The following is a 20255-nucleotide window of genomic DNA, read 5'->3' on the forward strand; positions in this document are numbered from 1 at the left end:
ATTATCGACACTTCACACCTGTTCTACTACTCCATATGTTTTGAGCTGATAATTATTACCCTCTGCCTCCCTTTTAAAGTCAGAACTATAAGAAAGGGTCGACCATGTAGGTATTTACTAAATGTTGAGTCGGGTGTTTGGTTGGGGTGAAAGTAAAAGAGAAAATACCACCTGCTTGCTTTTCATCCTTTGAAATTGGACCCAAAAATATCATACTCTGTTAAATATTTATTCGCATTTGATTTAACGTCAAATTAAAGAATTTAATTTTAAAAGTAAAAAAATATTATATTTTACATTCATTTGTTGGATAGAAATATTATGTGTGATTAACTTTTTACCAAAAGATCAAATGTAATGATTTTCTCCCTCCACTTTTTAATGAATGGATTTGTTTCTGCTTTTAATTAACTTATCCTAGCAATGGCTTATTCATTTTTAATGCAAACTAGGAGAAGTTGGTAGCTAATCACTCATCCTACATAAAAATGGTCCCAACCGTGAAAACTAGTACAATTCAAATGGTCCTAACCGTGAAAACCAGTGCAATTCATTACTTTCTTCATAATCTCATAATGTTTTTTTCTCAAGTCTCCACACCCCCCCCCCCCCCCGCCGGCCTCCTACCCCAAGGTTTACTCTATACCAAGATTAGATTTTGAAGTAACCTTCTTTGGGTCTCTAATTAGATTCTTAAGTCTTGGGATCATTAATTATTTTCCTCAATGATGTGCAAGGACATGTGGAAAGTTAAGTATGTGATTAATAAAAGTACCAATTGCCAAGAGTCTGAATATAACTAATTAGACACAAAATACTTTTCTGACGAAAAAATTCTGCATGTGACAAAGCAGCATGAGAATTTGGAAGGCAATGTTTAGATTTGGTCATCACATATAATTAAGTTCACATTAATAAAACAAATGTGGTTACTATAAGACAAATGGAAATTGAAAAAAGGCAAACACTCACCAAAAAGAAAAAAGAAAAGGCAAACAAGAATGTTTTCTAACAGAAGCGTGACACTCCACTGTATATATTTTTTCACATAGATGGTAATCATTATATTTAAAAAGGCAACTGAAAATGATTTGACATCATAATCAAGCCAGGCAATTGGGCTCGAGCATGCTCAAAAATATTGTGTCGAGTACCTGTTTAGGTCTTTTTGACCAATTAGAAAAATAAATGATGCTTTTTTTCACAAATTAAGACATAAAAACAAAATCTTAAGCAGCTGAAATTTATCTGAGTAGTCGTCTAACTGTCACAACTCTATTTTATCCATTATTTTTTTATGTATAAATCACATCTAAACAAAATCCTTCCCCTTATTCACTGAGTAATTCGCCTTAAAAGGGGGTCTAAAAATGTACGTGGGAAAATGAAAAAAAAAAAAAATTAAGTGGAAAAAGCGAAGAGGAAAAACATTGAAACAGCTAGTAAGCATTAAAAGGAAAAAGCCACTCTCATTGTTCCCCCTCTTTACATCATTCAATTCACTTTCCCTTTTCTTTTTCATTTCTTTATTCAACCAATTGCCCCTTCCTTTTCTCACTTCATTTTTGTCCCTTTCTTATCCAGCCTATCAAAGCTCTTTGAGAAGGAAGTCCGGCGCATAAAATATTTCGCGTTAGCATGATTCAGGCAAATACCACACCTCAATGAGTGTGATATAGACAACTTATTCTAATATAATCATTAATGGCTGCTTTTTTCGGTTCGAATAAGTGACTTTATAGGTCACGCGGTAACAAATTTGTCGTTGCTTCAAGGTTCTCTTTCAAAGCTCATACAGAATGTTGGGATAAAAATTATTCTGCGCACCTGATATTTATATCAAGTCAATAAACCTATGACATATGCTTGTACATAACTTTCTAATATTTAATCATGATTAATTTATTATGTTTTTCACTTATTAAATTATTTAATTATAATAAATTTATATGATTTAGTATAAACACCCCGTATAGAAGGCTGGACCCTGTGCCAGCCCCTCCATTAAGACCGCAACTGTAACATAAAAATTGAACCAAAACATACACTAGTTTTTTTTTTTTAATTATAAACACAGTGTTATTAGTCAACACCAACTCAACCTACATGTTCCTAAGTTCCTCCAAAATACTCCACAGAGAGTTTATTCCACGCGTTACATTATTGGCAACTCATACTTTCTTTGGTACTTGTTTTTTTTTTATAGAAATTGTCAGCCTTCTCTTTTTGTCAGTGTCTACACTTGCCAATATTTATATCCAAAAATAACCACTTCATATGAGATTTTTTTTTAAAACTAACTACGCATACTAGAACAAACAAAGCCTAGGGAATTTTAAATTTTCGTAGCTCAATGCTCATAATAAAAGTCAATACTGGCCATTCTTGTCATTTTCCTTTATTCTCATAAATTCTTTTAACGTCAGTGTAAAAGGCCAGCTACTTCTTTTCAGTGTTTTTTCCCCGTTGATTACGCTTCATTCCATTGTTTCTATCACTGCTAACCCCATTATTATAACCTGGAATTTTTTCCCTCTTTCCGCAATTGCCGCAATAAAATAGTTAGAAGATAAATGAAGTGACTTTGAACATAGTTTCTCACTTTCTTGATCATATAAATATAAATTTCAATGATCTTCCGAATTTGCATTATGCTACTTGGAAAACTAAGCTTGACCCACGTCAAGATTTAGTCTAAGTTCATCTGGGTCAGTCTTTGTTTGCAGTGAAACACTGTATAAATATATAATTCCTATGATCTTTGGAATTTGCGTTGTGCTACTTCAAAACTAAGCTTGACCCACGTCAAGATTTAGTCTAATTTCATTTGGGTCAGTCTTTGTTTGGACTAAAATGGATCACTAACATTTTTGTCTCACAATGGGTTGTGTGGCATCCAAGCAAAAAACAGTGTCGGTAACACCTGCATTTGATCATTCAGGTGAAGATGTCGGGTCGGGTCGGAGCAGGGTCGGGAGTGGTGGGTTCGGATTGGATTTTGATTTGAAGAAGGTGAAGAAGAGGGGGGATTCGGGTCTGAGTGGTGGGGGGAGCGAGTTGAGTGAGTCGGGTCGGGTCAGTTCAAATGGGTGTGGTAGTGAGTCCGTTAGTTTTAGGTTAGGGAATTTGCATAAATATGTGGAAGGTGAACAAGTGGCTGCTGGTTGGCCTGCTTGGTTGAGTGCTGTTGCAGGTGAAGCTATACAAGGATGGGTACCTCTCAGAGCTGAGTCTTTTGAGAAATTGGAAAAGGTTTGTTTGTTGATAAAAGCATATTTGTTTTTTTTTTTTTTTCTATATATAAATCTGTGTTGCTGCAGAAGTTTGTACTTATTAGTTGATTTTTGTCCTTATACTACTGTTGCTTAGAGATGTTTCATAAGTACTTTGTCATCTGATTGTGCTATATCAGGTAACTTTCATTAGGAATATTAGATTTAGAAATTGAGTAGTGTTTGTCCTCTTTGTCATACAAAATGCATGAAAAATTAATTAATTCAAAGTCTGTTTAAGATAGTTTCCTACTGATTTTTCTTATTTATTGAATTATGTATCTCTCTTTTCTTACTAATCACTGCATCATATCTTCTATTTTTTCTTCTTTCCGGGTATAGGGCTCTGTGGGGCAGGCAGGCGAAAAACTAGAATTAGGAAGAACAGATGAAAGATTTGTTCTTTTCTTTCCTGGGGACTTTTTGCTTGTTAGTTGAAAGCATTGTCCGAAAATGGAAAAAGAAGTGGGAGGTAGTAGTGTTTACTGCTAGCTTAATGAGAAAAGTTTTAACTTTTTAGTATACTTCTTTCAATTCAACTTAAAGCCGGAGAAGTATAAAGGTTGAGTTGTTAACTTGCTTCTTTCCCTTGGAAATCACTAATGTTTGGATTACAGTGGATCAGTTTTGTTGGCTTATTTAATATAATCATTCTGATTCCAGAATACACGTTTCTGCAACAGGCAACTAGGTTCTAAGTCATTAACTCTCTGAAAGAATTCATGAACACTGTTGCATTGATACTCCAGCTGTTTAAAGTTATGTATTTAACTTGGATCACCGTTCCATTGTAGCTGATAGGTGAAAATCTTAGCAGTTTTAAAAAATTGAGAAAATTTTACTAGTACCTATTTGGCGACGTTTCGGAATCAAGAGAAGAAGGCTGCTGTGCTGAAATGTGAGACTTACTACGAGTGTTATTGACATAAAGAAATGTTAAATGATGGAAGCACCTTAAAACACTTGGAGAAAAATAAAACTGCTTCTTTTTTGCTATGCACCAATTCAAGTTTGCTGCTCATCGACTGACTAGGGTCAATATGCTTCTTCCTACTTGGTAGACTTTCTAACAATTTATAATACCGTTATGCAACTTTAACTTTAGGTTTCTAATTGATGAATACTTATCCTATACCATTTCACTGCTCTAACAGATAGGTCAGGGTACATACAGCAGCGTATTCAGAGCACGTGATTTAGAAAGTGGAAGGACAGTTGCCCTGAAGAAGGTGCGATTCGATAACTTCGAGCCAGAAAGTGTTAGATTTATGGCACGAGAAATTATGATCCTCCGCAGGCTTGATCACCCCAATATCATTAAATTAGAGGGTCTAATTACCTCCAGATTGTCTTGTAGCATGTATCTTGTGTTCGAGTATATGGAACATGATATTTCAGGACTCCTGTCTCGTTCAGAAGTTGAGTTCAGCGAATCACAGGTTTGCTAACTTTTCATAACATTACCTTGCAGCTTTGTCAACTGAATCTTTTCAATAAAAGTTCGCGTAAAAAAGAATTCCAATATAGGTTAAAAAAATCCTATTCGTTTTGTTTCAAATTTGTGAGTGAAAGAGGAGGGGGTTATCTGCCTATATCTAAGCAAAACCTCCTCGTTTCTGATTTCTTGGTTGGTAAAGCTATTTGGTAAACTTTACCTTTTTTTCCACCTAGTGAGCTCTTAATATTCTTGTTGAGCTAAAGATGAGCTGGCTCATTTTACAGATTAAATGCTACATGAAGCAGTTGTTGTCTGGAATCGAGCATTGTCATTCACGAGGTGTAATGCATCGGGACATCAAAGGTGCAAATCTTCTGGTAAATAATGATGGAATATTGAAGGTTGCAGATTTTGGATTGGCAAACTTCTATAACTTTGGACGGAAGCAACCACTAACCAGCCGAGTTGTCACTTTATGGTATCGTCCTCCAGAGCTTCTGTTGGGCTCCACGGAGTATGGAGCCTCTGTGGATCTTTGGAGTGTTGGATGCGTGTTTGGTGAATTTCTCACTGGTAAACCTATTCTTCAGGGGAGAACTGAGGTACCTCCTTCAATGATTAGATCTCTTAGCACACTGAACTTGTCAAAATCATCAATCTTGTTAAACAAGCTTGCAATTGATATTAAAATAATTCTTTGCTCAAGTTACCTTTTCTCATAGCTACTCTATTTGAATAGAAGATCAGTAACATACTTTTCTGACTTTACCGATCATACTGTTAATCCTCCTCTTTCCCTAGTAAAGCAATGTGCCTATTTAGCTCAAACTCCATGTTTAGGTTTCTAGGTGAACTGATTCATTACTAGCCAATTAACTCTCTTAGTATTTTACTGCATGATTAATAGCTGAACAATCGTTCTTTTGTGCTACAGGTTGAACAACTGCATAAAATTTTCAAGCTCTGTGGATCTCCACCAGATGATTACTGGAAGAAATCTAAACTTCCTCATGCAACTCTATTTAAACCGCAACAACCTTATGAGAGCTGTCTGTGGGACACCTTTAAAGATCTAACCAAAAGTTCAGTCTCACTCATAGAGACTCTTCTTTCCGTGGAGCCACCCAAACGAGGAACTGCTACTTCTGCCCTTGCATCTGAGGTATTGTTTTAATCTCTCTTTTTTTTTTTTTTTTTTGATATGGTAATGATAATTTCTCTATCTTATCATTGTGTCTTGATTCTTCAGTATCTTTAAACCTGTAAGTGTTGTTTTATGGTTTGTTCTTCGCTTTTTCATTGTTCAAGTGCATTTTGATATCTTTCTCATGTTCTCTTCATCCAAGACGCATTTTGACATCTTTCTCGTGTTCTCTTCTCCAAGACTTAAAAATGTTAATCTATACTTTCTTTCCTTTGCTATCTTACTATCTATGTGTGTTATTTTTTTATTTTTTTTTTCTGATAAGTTATTTATGTGTTAATTTTAGCTAATAGTAAATGCCTGTATCCTCCCTCTCGTGTAAAACTATTTTTTTTTTCCTTTTTTTCCCTGGTGGGAGCTTCTTGATGAATGATTAAGAAAATAATCGTGCCTGTACCTTGTAACTTAATTAATTTTAAAAAAAAATAGTTCCATATTCCTTTTTAAATACGAGTAACTTTTTTGCAATGATTTCCTCTTCCACCTGTTTTATCTTACAAGTACATAAATTTCAAAATCTCTAATTCCGTAACTTTCTGATTTTATCTTAGTACTTCAAGACAAAGCCTCACCCCTGTGATCCTTCAAGCCTGCCAAAGTATCCACCAAGCAAAGAGATTGATGCCAAACATTGTGAAGAAGCAAAAAGGTGAGAACTTGATAATATTCTGCTAGGAGGAGCAATTTTTGAACATTTTTCTGGTTATATTTACATTTAACGGAAAATGACAATGGTTGGAAAAAAGGAATATACCCTGTCCAGTGCCCCTCTGCGCCCTGTCCCCTAAAACCAACCTTACCGAAAAGGATGAGGAGAAAGCGTGCATTCCATCCGTCATTTTTCTGTAACGGTATGATTATGCCAAAATCAAGTCAATAATGTTCTTAAACCCATGATAACTGAGAAAGAAGTATAAGCTTGTCTGACTAGAATGGTGAAACTGGTTTTGATAGAACAATTACTTCCACACTGTGATAGTAATATTTAGAGTTAATTCCTTGGATGGTCACCCAAGTTTAGGGAATTTCCTACAAAAATCATTTTTGTTTCATGTAGGACAATAAGGTCACTCATGTATCACTAGTTTCCTCAAAAAGTACCTAAACACCTCAAAAGCTTCCTTCTCTCCCAGTTGGCATGCCATGTCAAAGCCTCTTTTTTTATTTTTTAATAATAGGCATATTTAACTCATCAAATTCATTTAGCCAAATTCATATTTTATACCCAATTAAATATGATCCGGTTAAAAAGGGGCAAAAGAATCAAATCATACTTTTTATTATGCCACTTTTTCAAATCAAATTTTTTTAATCTCGATTCAAATATATTATCTTTTAATTTAAATTACAATTCAAGTTATTTAATTTTTCTATTCAAATTCAAGTTTTTTTGAATAGCATATTTTTTCCACATTAAACAACATATTCTTTCCACAAATAATTGAATTACACAGATAACACAGAGATTACATTCATATCGGTTTAACTTTTAAAAAAGCTAGTTAAATTGTATATTTTTTAAAAAAAAATAGTGTAAATTTTTCCTCTTTATTTTTAGTTATATATTCTTATATATGTAGTGTGTAATTTTTGGCATTTCCATTTCCATACCATCGAAGTCTTTATTTCTCATCCAAAAGGTATAGAATTTTCATACTATAATACTTGTTTTAAAATATTATATTATTAGTCTTATATGAAATTTAATATAGTCTTAATTTATTTCATGTTATGCTATAGATATTCCAACTTGTCATGTTAATATCTAGCAATATATTAAACTAAAGCTCTATAGTAACTCAATTTTTTATTTTAATTTTTAAACTTATCTATAGATTTAAAAAATTCATCTTTTAATTCTAATTCATTTAGATTACATGCTAGTTTGTTCCTTTGTCGCTTTTTAACCGGGTCATATTTGATTGGATATAAAATATGAATTTGATGAGTTAAATAAGTCTATTATTTCAAAAATATGGGGCTCTAATGACGTGGCATGCCAACTAGGAGAGAAGAAGTCTTTTGAGGTGTTTAGGTACTTTTTAAGGAAAATAGTGATACTTGAGTGACTGTATTGTCCTAAATGAAACAAAAGTGACTTTTGTAGGAAATTTTCTCAACTTGGGTGACCATCTACGGAATGAACTCTAATATTTAAGGTCAACACTATCTTGCTCCTAAGTGCTGACACTAGCTCTTTCATTTGCTACGTTTTCTAGCTTTGGCATAGATATTGCAAAGTTGTGATTTAATTATATGAGAATTTTCAGGAAGAAGCCTAGTGGAAGAGCCCGTGGTCCTGAGACAACCAGAAAGTCAATCAGAAAACAGAATTCGACCAATAAACTGGCACCTGAAGAGGTCTTTCTCTTCTCTCTCTCTCGTTACCTATATACAGCTGCATGTTGATTTCTTCTTTCCTCTCAAAAATTTGAAGTGCATTATTTCTTCACTTTGCATATTATAGGCAGAGAAAACTAAATGAATTATTCCTCTGCAGAAGTTACCCATCCAAAAGCAAGGCGTTCCTAAAAGTAATGGCAGTAGTCTGGGTACTCAAAAAGTAGGAGACATTATTATAGGTCTCGAGCGACCTAAGCCACCAGTTGATTTGAAGGGAGAGGCTTCCCACATTAAGAATGCATCTCAAGGCGATGTTCCCTTTTCAGGCCCTCTTCAAGTTTCAGGATCAAGTGGTTTTGCATGGGCGAAAAGACGTTTTGATGATTCATCAAGGAGTAAATCAAGTTCAAGAAGCCTAAAGTTTGAACCTTGTTCAGGTGCACTTCATATTAAAAATAACACGGCGCTAAAAAGACAAGATAACTGTGAAGCTAAAAATGGAAGTCGCACCAATTCTAAGGGTCGTGACACCTATGAATCCACCAAATATGCAATGCAACAACATTGGAGCCAATTCGAGCAAACAGATTCGTTTGATGCTTCTGAGGGTTACCACTCACAAGAACTGTCGCTGGCTCTCTATCTGAAAGAGGAAACAGCTTTCAAGAGGATCAATGTGGTGAGTCAAAAACTTCTCTAAGGATTCAAATATATTAAACACACATTTTCTATTCTCATTGTTTACACCGGTTTAAGATAAAGGGATAAGATTATTATAATATGGCAATTGCAAACTCATAGACTGGAGTTGGACATTTAGTCATTGGGCTTAAATTGATCTTTAAATCGTACCTTGAACAGGTTCAGGATCCTATGGACAAAGTTGAATTCTCAGGACCCATACTATCTCAATCACACAGAGTTGATGAACTCCTGGAGAAACATGAGCGCCAGGTCCGCCAAGCTGTTCGACGATCATGGTTCCAAAGAGGTAAAATGTTTCACTACTTTGGAAGATCCCTTTTAATCACGGCTATGTGTGAACTCTGAATTATATTAGGCCTCTGAATTAAATAAGTTAGGTATAATTAACTTTCTTGCTACAGTAGTTAGTTTTAGAAGTTGACAAGAGAATATACTCCTCTCAAACGTGCATTCAAACAATTGCTATCACTTTTATTTATATTTTTCAATATATTGTTAATCAGTTATTAATATACTGTCGATGGTCTTCTCGTCTAATTCATATACGAATTTTGAGGGTTGTTACTCCATACAGATGGCAATCTGCTTTCCTTTCTTTTCTTAACTATTTTCACCACCAGCCGACTGAGCTATTTATTTTCCTTTTCAGTGAGGAAAAATGGAAACTGATTGCATGGTGCTCCAGTTTCACACGGTATACAGAAAAGAAATGAAGTACAGGAATTTTGACAGTGGATTCACAACAAACTAGAAGTTTCATATACTCAAGTGGAGCTGTTGATCTCGATCCCTAGCAGTGTGCAGGAGACTAACAAAGTTAAGAACCAAATTCTGTTCAAGAGCAGAAAGTGCTTCAAGAAAATAAGCAAGGGCTGAACCTGCTTCATTCTTTCAATTTCTTAAAGCCCTGAAAATAAATTCCCTGAGAATTGTCTCTCCCCTCTCATCCCTGGCCTCAATGTATATAGTTCTTAGCTGTCAAAACTCACTCATTTTTACCCTTTGTCACAGAGTAGTGAGTGTATTCTGTACCTTGCTGATAAGTGATAGCCCTGATACATATATTTGTTCCAAGGGGACCGAGTTAAGAAGCTGATGCAATTTTCCGGCTGCGTTGTGGCATGTTAGAGAAACTCCATTGTCATTGCCAAGAAAATCCAAGTAGATATAGGATAAAGATGCATAGTTTGGGAGGATATGAGTCCCAGAAGGTCAATCACCAGTTCATATGAATAGCTTTGTCACGACCCAAACTCATGGCACGCACTGTCCACCTTGGCCCAACAGACCTCACAAACTTGTCCCTCGGGGTACACCATCGTCTAGTCCAAAAGTGTGTGTATCATGTACTTGTATTATGCCTTATAAGCTCGTCATTTCTTTTCCCATTTCGATGTTGGATTCGTCTAAAGCATCATATGTATCCTTTTTCATAAGCTAGCCTGTCTAAAAGCTTGTTAATTCTTTTTGACCCATCCTCATCGCCCTGCCCTCCATCATGGGCATCACAAGTTTGATCAGCAAGAATTGAGGGGTTAATATGAGATAATAGAGTGTGATTAATGATAGCTTGTAATATTAGGGTAAGAAATGTCACCCGGACCAGATGACCACATCTATTGGAGGATAATAATTTGACATGATATCAAATCATGGACATGGGAGTTTGCTATCTCAGTTACTGCAATTGGGCTCCACCACTGCAATTATTTTGGAAATGGGCCAATGGGCTATTTTCTCAAGGGCCTTTCAAATATTGCTTGGTTTTCACTTTGGGCGACACTGATGATGCACTCTGTAATTATGGTCCGGAGCTCACGCGGATACCAATGGTGCGATAATGCGATTCCAGCTCGAGCTGATAATAGAATTATTGTCAGAGCTAAATTAAAAAGAAAATGCTGAATACGAGAGGAAATTAAGATTAAAAATGAAAGTGGAAAATATATTGAACACTTCCAACAACATCCTAAAGGTAAAAACTTGTAACAAAAACTGTCTATGAAGTAAAATAATTAATTCAATTAACATCAGAAGTATGGTTATATTTTATCACCACAAGATTGGTCCATCGGAAGTGGATTTATTTAAGCACTTAGTATGAAGTAAATCATTATTTAATCTTAAGTTGTCTTATTCTATTACAAAAAAAGTTCAAAAAAAGAAAAGAAAAGATAGTTACAACAAACGGGGACAACAACTTACTTCCTTTGCTAACCCAACTAGTCAACTACCATAAAAACAACAACAAATATTATTCAAATCCATTGTGTATACTTCCACGCGAATTTATCATGGTTACTGGTTAAGTAGCTTGAGATGATAATACACTTTTACTTACTACGACAAGTGATAAAAATGTATGTGAAAAACATATGTCATGCATTCAAAAGTATCTTGTAAACATTAAGTATAGATATGTAAACATACCACTTCCTTCATCTTGTGACTCCTCACCATTAACCATCGACTCATATGACCTATAATTTTGCCCACAACCAAAAAATTATCTTCCATAAAAGAATTAATTAACTTCGTATATATGTACACCATCAAAGATACCGATTCATGGAATTTGTAAATATAGTTTAATTTTCGTTATAAAGTTTACACATTAGTTTCACCCCTCGAATCTCTGATGTAAACCACATATACTTTTCTTTTTTTACCAAAAGGCCAGCGTTCCCCAAAAAATCATAGGCAAAAAAAAAGTTTATAAGCAAGACACTTGTTTTCTACTACTTATTGATTTACTTTGAAATATGGAGAGCCAGTAAAACTTTATCCACCCTCAAGTTACATTGTAACGTGCAATAATTCTTTCTGCTCCAATTTCCTTTCACATATCCAACTGCTGGGGCAAATGAAATTAAGAGCCCGTTTGGATTGGCTTATAAGTTGCTTATAAGTTGTTTTCAGTTTTTTTGAGTGTTTGGTTAGTCAGCTTAAAGTCATTTTGTGCTTAAAATAAGCTAAAAAAAATAATTGGGTCCATTTGACTTAGCTTATCTAAAGCAGCTTATAAGCTGAAAACAGCTTATAAGCCAAAAAAATAAGTTAGACTACCCCAACTTATTTTTTTTAGCTTGTAAGTTGTTTGCAGCTTATAAGCATAAGCCCATCCAAACAGGCTCTAAAAGTAAAGTGAATTAAAGAACGATTAACACTTATCCACAAAGTCGTAACCTTCTTTTTCACCCTCCTTAAAGTTTAAAGAGAACCTATATCTATATATAATACTTATAGAGTTAGACATAAATAAGGTGATGTGGCACTTCTAAATGACCACCATTCCTATTTATCTTTTATCTCATTTTTTTTTTGGCTTTTCCCTGCTTTCCCCATATTTTCTAATTAAAAGGTTAACAATATTCTGCCCTATTTATTGAGTATCATTAATCATTATTTATTAATAATTATTGTAAGCTAATGGAGAATTGAAAAGTCCTCATTAGCTTTCAATTTCCCATGATGCCTTCTCTCCATTATCAAATTTAAGGATAATTATTTCATATATTCTACATATTTATTGAGTATCATTAGTTATTAATAATTATTGTAAGCAAATGGAGAATTAAAAGGTCTCCCATCAGCTTCCCATCGTGCCTTCTCCCCATAACCAAATTTGAGGATATTTATTTCACCATATATATTGTTAGAATTTGCATTGCTTGGACATAGGTTCTTCATTTTTTTCAAAAAGAACTTTTGTACACCTTCTAAATTGCCACTAGAATTTGCCTGCGCATATATGAGTTTGGGTGATGAAATCCTTGCTTTATATCTTATTTCGGTGATGATTTCGTTCTTTTTTAGTTTGTTTTTATCTTCTTTTATTATATGTGATAGCACGAGTAACGTTATTGTGGCTCTCTATATTGTTTTTCCTTAAAATCAACTAATTGTCAATGTCATTCTCTTTTGTTATTTTGTAAATGTGTAATTTTTTTTATGATGTTATAGTTGTGCACCCTGATTAGTTTATGAAAATCCAAGACAGGTCAAACGATGTAAATATATGAGGTGGCAAGATTTTAATTTTGTGGAGATAGGAATCACTATCCTTGTGTTTTAGCACAAAAAGAGCTTATATCTAGCTATCCTTGTGTTTTAGAGGCGTATGGAAGCTTTCAAGATAATGAAATCTTAAACGACAAGTCGAGAAGAATGAGGAGAAGGAACTGAAGATTGAGTCTATCATATTGTTAAATTGATGAGAGAATTCTCTTATATAACGATAGTTATTCTTAAAATTGTTATAGGCAAATTGGGATTTATGATACTCTGTTGTGGATAGGTGAGGGGTTTTTTTTTTTTTTTTTTTGTGTTTAATTTCGTAATATTTTTTTATTTTTTTTTTGTGTTTAATTTCGTAATATTTTTTTATTTCTCTCATAAGGTTCAACCCTATTGATATTGTATATGCGATACAAAAGAATTAGATTTTTAGATCTATTTTTGGTTTCTTAAAGTTTTCTCAATCTTTTAAAGCTGTATCATCCATCTCTTTCCCTTTCTCTCAATATATTATATGTTTTGTTGATGCCGAAGATATTTCAGGAATTTTTTGTTGTTGTGTTGCTGTGTTTACTCTTTTTATTTTCTCTAAGAATGTTGGTGATGTTTTGATTTAGTTTTCAAATATATTAAGTACTGAAATATACATAAGGATTGAATTTGTAAACTTATATGTTTAGTTTATCTTATGAAAATCAACAGGATATGTTAGATTTCACAACATATATTGTGATTACTTTTAATATTTATGTATTAGATAAAAAAATATATCATAAATTTAATAAGGTTTGTATGACTTAGCGCGGACAAATTCACTAGTGAAAGACAAAGACAAAACGCATTGTACTTCACTTCCTTGAAAGTCGGAAGAAGCAACTGCCTAAATTCCCCCTTTGACTTCAACTAATTAAATCTGTTATGAAGAGCCATGCATAAAAAGAATTTCCAATAATATCGTAACTTGTGTGATTTGTAAAACAGAAAAAAAGTGGTACAAGTGGAGTAGTAATTTTCTAATCGACTTTACCTGCAGTGAATTAACGGATTGAAAAACAAATTAGTAGAAGCTTTTATTGGTTTTGTAACAAAGAGTTTATAAATATATTGCTTAATTTTTATAAGAAGTTCGTAAATATATTGCTTATTAATTGAAAACATCAAGTTCGACTTAATTGTCTTACTGTATTTTGAAAAATTTACTTTTCCCCTGTTTTTTTGCCCAAATAATTTTTTCTTAGTAAAAGATAGATCTCAAAGAAAATAATAAAAGAAAGGATGGTGTGTGAGGTGTGATCTAGTTGTCAATTAAAGGAGTTGATAAATATGAGGTTTCAAGTCCAAGTCTACGTGAACATTAAGATATTCCGCGGAAAAAAAATTATCTATCAAAATTTTGACAAATAGAGATATCCCATAACTATTTATAAAGATAAAAAATAAATGGACAGGGTGAAATTCTTGCTGACGCATCAGCAGAAGAAATTGCCATAATACATAAATAGATACCCTACCTTGGCCTCAATCGGCAACTACATTCTAACTTTGAGAATGTTCATTTAAATACCTCAAGTAGTCTTTGCTCTGTCTCGTAGACACCCAAACTGACGTGAAATATAAATTTTAAAGGTATCTAGAAAATTATTCTAACATAATAAAATGAATTGAGATGGCTAGATAGTCATTTTATAAATTGAAAGCAAGGTCAAATTTAAGTGGGTATCTGTGTTTTCGGCAAAATTTTGGCGAACACATGGTGCCAGGCGTCATTTACTTCTATAATATTCTGCAAATTTCGAAAGGCTTACCACCTTTTGTCAGATCTTTTAGTTATAATCTTACCACCATCAGTCACATTCCAACTTATACCATCATCATCTTCTATAAAATTTCACTAATTGTGTCTGTAAATACTAATTAGCATATGACAAACACGTGGTGGGTCCCCACTCCTTCTGCCAACCCCACCTTCACCTTTCTATTTTACTTACCACTCTAACTAGCACTACATTTCACTTCCTCTTTTGCTGCCGGAACAAGATAAATTGCAAGTTCATGTTAGGTGTTAGAACTCGATGGCGGAGATTAAAAAAAAAAAAAATGTTAAGAAGAATTAAAAAATAAAAAAAGCAAATACACAAAATAGTCAAGGATATTTAATAAATAATATATGTATGTAAGTTTTTCTTTACCTATTTACACAATATAATTTTCAACAAAAGATTGTCAATTGACCCCTCTTGAACAAAGATGACTCCGCCACTAAAATTGAATACTTATTCGAAAATTTACATTAAACCAATAAATGTATGCTATATATTTGTACATATATGTTTTCACTAAGTTATAAATAATATATATTTTTTATCCCATTAAGTTACTTAATCATGATAAATTAATATTCCCTCCGTTCCATAATAAGTGTTTTTTAGGCTTTTCAATTTTTTTCAAAATAATTGGTGCTTTAGGATTTTAAGAATACTTTAGCAAATTCTTTCAAAATTTTCCTTATTTAAATAATCAATATTCATTAACTACCTTTTCTTTTTCTAGGTATTTAATTATGTAGGTACAATTTGATTAGGGATAAGTTAATAAAAACACTCTTAATTTTTTAGGAGTGAACAATTTCTTAAGGGGTGTGCATGAGCTAAAAAAATTACATATTATGGAACGGAGAAAATATAATTTGATGTTAACACTCAATACGAGTCCGAAGGTTCACTTTCGCGGGAGCCACCTTATGTTCCATGGCCATGCATCTTTGGAGTATATATATACTAAAGTGATGATTGTTAATGTCATTTTCATGAACATGACAACAAATTATGGTCACATGACTTTGTTTGATTCTTACCACATTTTTTGTTTGATCGATCATCATGCCTACCTCAAAATAACCTTGGTGTATGTTCCTGTCTTTTCTTCTTCTTTTCTCCTCCTCTTCCGTTCTTGAGATATCAAAGTACAATCATTTTCTTTTCCTCAATTGTCGCTGAAAAAAAGAATTAAAAGGTAATGCAAATCTGTTGACTTTTACGTTGCTCGCATGTCCTAATTATATGACATTATTCAATATTTAACGTTCAAGGCCATGTTTGACATTATTCCAATACTATGAGATACTTTTTTTTTTTTTTTGCAATTGTTGGAAATTTTAATTCATTTAACTATCCGATTTATACTTTTATGAGATATGATCTGACTATTAGTCAACTATTTCTAAAATTAATTTGATATTCGTTCACTATCATATTTATAACATGATCAATACTTTAAACTCGATGTGCATATATATAATCTCAAAGAGAGAGATATAAATCAATGATATACTTCATCAGAGTTCGGTATATTTCTGCTTCAAGTATTTAATGTTTCTTCAATTACCTCCTATCCTACGACTCATTAAATTCCAAGGTAAAAATAAATTAACCACTTTAGCCATACCATTGCTATAAAGTAAATAAAATATACTATACCGAGAATATTACTAGTTTATTTTTTTTCCATAAATCAATACACATAAAATAATAGAAATTCGATCTTGTCGACTGCTTCATCATCCTAGGAATTGTGTTTTTCTTCACCAAGGTTGTAAGTATAAGATTGTTCTAAAATTGAGTATTCTGTGTATTCTTTTTTTTGAAAAAATGATAGTATTATAACAAGGTAGTAGTGTGACTTAATCGTTGCCATAAAAAAGTAAATATCACAAATGATACAGGAAACCAAAATTCAAACATTTCCTTTTTATTCCTTCCCCTATTTTACCTTTTTTCCATCATTTAATGCACGTAATTGGGCGTTTAAATCATTAGAAAAATTCAATTGTGTCACTTTTCCATATGATACTATTTTTTTATGTCGATCGTAAAAACTTTCTACTACGGTTTAAGTTCTTTTTGTTAGTAAAATCATTTAAATAGGAAAAATTGTAACGTATGATGTACATATTTAATTTCCAGATTATGTACTAATTAGTATTAAAAAATTTAACTAATCAAATGTTCGAATGCAATTCAAAATTCAGATATATAAGCATTTTGACCTTCACACTTAAATCTTTGTCATTCGTTTATGACAGGTTAAATATTTCAAGAGTTGGAAATGAGATTAAATAACGCCTTAGATATTAATTAAAATTCCATTAATGCATAAACTTTTTTTTTTGCAAATAATAAACGGCATGTTTTTTATTAATGTAACCTAGACTTTGAAGTTAGATAATGTAAACACATCTTTAAGGTTATGTGGTGACGTGGTAAGTATCTTTTTATATTTAATTGAAGATTTCAAATTTGAGCTCTGAAAATAGAATTGTCTTTGCTAAGAAGCGCTTTATTCTAAAGTGAAACTTTCTGGAATGAACCCGGATTAGTCGAGCCCTTAAATAATTAGGACATGAAATAGATAAAGAAAATATTGTGAACACAATAGCAAAACTTGTAATTTTTTTTTTTTTTTTTTTAAAGTGTGAGGCGTGAATAGCCTTGCAATTTAGTTGGATTTTAACCATTTTTACCGTCTCAAATTTCGTTAATGGTTGAAACTGACAAACAAATGAATATTGTGATCAGGGTCAGAGGCTCAGAGCTAGAGTATCGGTTATGGGTTTAGCCAAATTTAATACTTTGGCTTAAATTTTATATCTATCTTATAATTCATTGAGTATATATACATGCATTATTCCTTTAGAACCCAATAACTTAAAAGATTAGAATCCAGAACTCATAAAACTAAAATTATGACTCCGCTTCTGATTGTGATCCAAAGTTTTGCATAACACTTCCTTTTTTCTTGTTTTATTTTATCTTCTGATTTGGTTCTTTTACAAATAAAGTAATAAACCTTAAGACACCGCTAGGCATTAACAAACATGCCTCTCACTGACTGCTGTCAAAAAAAAAAAAAAAAAAAAAAAGAGCTACCACGTGACAAAAAATTAGATCAGAGATTATTTTTAATAGTTTACCTTGGCGTGGAAATTTTATAGGATCTTGCTTGCTTTGATTGTTTGATCGAGTATATGAACTAACAGGAGTAATTGAACTAGTGATTAGATACGTTTATTATTGGTGGAAATCAAATCGCAATTAATGAAAATCTTTACAGTTCTGGAAATCAAATGGTAGTTTTGTCTTGAGCAACAACACAGGTGAAAATTAATATTTTCTTGTACTATTTTTCTATGAATAGAAAGGAATATGCACTACTAAATGTCGAACCATATTTCTATCACTTTTTAACAAACAATAACAGATGAGGAAAATAGATTTAGTCTTCATTTTCCTATCCTATTTAGCAAAGGATTCACTGTTTATAATTATAGTCATAAAAAATAAATAAAACGATCACTTACAATGACCTCCTCAATGTGAGTAGAGTAAGTAGGCGTTTGGACATGCGATTTGAAATTATGATTTGAAATTAGCGTTTGGACATTCATTTTATCTCATGGTTTCAAATCATGGTTTGAAATCTCAAATTATCCAAAAAGGCATGATTTTGGGTTTCAAATCATGGTTTCAAAATTTTTAACTATAAAACTTGACCCATAAGTTTATATTTTGTAAAAAAAGACCCATAAGTTGGTAGATATTTTTAACAATTACTCCCACCAACCATTATTTATGTCTACCATGTGGGAGGATTATATTAAAGAGTAGTTACATTATTATTCATGTCAAGTTTTCTTTTTTGTTGAATTAAAGTTCGATCAATTGATGTTGTATTTTTTTAAAAAGGCCTTCTAATAGCTTATTAATTTTGTTATGAACTATGACTTGCTCATTTGGTAAGACTGTATAAGAATTGAAAATATTTTGATAGTTTTCACAACTTGTGAGGTTTTTATGTCTATAAGAAAAAATATAACTTAAAAAATTAAAATTATATGTCTAAATATGATTTAAAATTTTATCTCATAATTTCAAATCATGTCCAAACGGCTCCTAGGAACGGCTCCTAAGAAGTAAGAAGAGCACAAATATAATGTTGGCATGTGAAATGAACAAAAAGTTCAGTGGGTCCCACCGTATCATAATGGCAGGAACTGATTGTATGAGAACAGATAATGGTGATACAAGCAAAGGGGTAAATTGGCGAAGAAGCCAAAATATTTACACGACAGCTACAGTAAATTAGTATTTTAACCAATAGCATTGCTCCATTTAATTGCATTTACAAAACTAACCTCACGGGTCATATTACAAAAGGACATGATAAACTTGGGACATTTGTTGGCTGCAAGAAAGCACTAATGCATAGAGAACAAGCAACCAAAGGCACAAAAGAATGGCAAAATTACCAGAATGTCCAAAAAACGTTTTTTTTTTTTTTGCCATAAACAGACATGTTGACGGGCACCTGGCAGCTTAGTGCTATTCACTCTTATTAGATGGTATAAAATTTTGAGTTTTGGGTTTAAATTATCCCTTATCTATGAGATTAGGTTTATTTTGGTCCCTCAAATATTACCCTGAGCATATTTGATCCCTTATCTACAGGAGTAGATTCATTTTGGTCCCTCAAATATAACGCTAAGCAAATTTAATTCCTTAACTATGCTAAAGTGGGGCACTTTTGGTTCCCCTAGAAGAACACGTTTAAAAAGTAACGGTGCTAAACCCATGTAACACTCACGTGACTCGTTAAAGGCTAAACCCATCGGACAAATGCAAAGCAGAGTAATGTCATTTCTCTAAAAAATGTAACTCATATAAGATATTAGTAAAGCAACTCATAATATTTGGATTATATGGTTGGTAACCAACTCTTAAACGGTAATCTGACAGCACACATGGAACTGTTCCACTTATTTTGGAAGCATGTGAATATAAAGTTATTTTTGTTAAATACTAAAAAAATTAAAATTCTTTTTAACAACTGTTATAAATTATCTTAATTGGTGGAACTACTCCAATTTTTTTCGGAAGCATGTGAATGCAAATTTCAATATATTAGATAAACTTTCTGCCTGTTTTAAAAAACCAGCTTCTTCTTCTTCTTCCAGTCAATTAAAGCTTTCTACAGAGAGGCTAGGATTTTTTCCGGTGAAGTGTTTCTTCATAAGAAGTTGGGGAAAAAGGTGAATGAGTTTAGTATTTTTGTCTGATGGATTTAGCTTCTTACAAATCACGCGAGTGTTACATGGGTTTAACACCATTACTTTTTAATGTTCTATTAAGGGAACCAAAAATGTCCTACTTAGCATAGTTAAGGGATTAAATACGCTTAGCGTTATATTTGAGGGACTAAAACGAACCTACTCCCATAGATA

General features: G+C 32.7%; 1 protein-coding gene across 1 annotated transcript; it reads left to right on the plus strand.

Moving 5' to 3' along the window:
* Positions 1-2315: 2315 nt before the first annotated feature.
* On the plus strand, positions 2316-10398 carry LOC132632906 (protein IMPAIRED IN BABA-INDUCED STERILITY 1). Its single transcript, XM_060349049.1, has 9 exons — positions 2316-3252; positions 4427-4711; positions 4995-5312; positions 5645-5872; positions 6466-6563; positions 8185-8275; positions 8415-8936; positions 9119-9248; positions 9612-10398. The coding sequence occupies exons 1-9, from the start codon at positions 2881-2883 to the stop codon at positions 9629-9631; spliced, it is 2064 nt and encodes a 687-aa protein (XP_060205032.1). The 5' UTR covers positions 2316-2880; the 3' UTR covers positions 9632-10398.
* Positions 10399-20255: the final 9857 nt, after the last annotated feature.

The sequence above is a fragment of the Lycium barbarum genome, chromosome 3 (genome assembly GCF_019175385.1).
Source record: "Lycium barbarum isolate Lr01 chromosome 3, ASM1917538v2, whole genome shotgun sequence".
Lineage (NCBI taxonomy): Eukaryota > Viridiplantae > Streptophyta > Magnoliopsida > Solanales > Solanaceae > Lycium > Lycium barbarum.

Excerpts from the sequence above, each read along its gene's own strand:
- LOC132632906 (XM_060349049.1), top strand. The coding sequence starts at position 2,881 with ATGGGTTGTGTGGCATCCAAGCAAAAAACAGTGTCGGTAACACCTGCA. Across the intron at positions 5,313-5,644 it reads TTCTTCAGGGGAGAACTGAG|GTTGAACAACTGCATAAAAT; the intron begins GTACCTCCTTCA and ends TTTGTGCTACAG. Across the intron at positions 9,249-9,611 it reads ACGATCATGGTTCCAAAGAG|TGAGGAAAAATGGAAACTGA; the intron begins GTAAAATGTTTC and ends TTTCCTTTTCAG.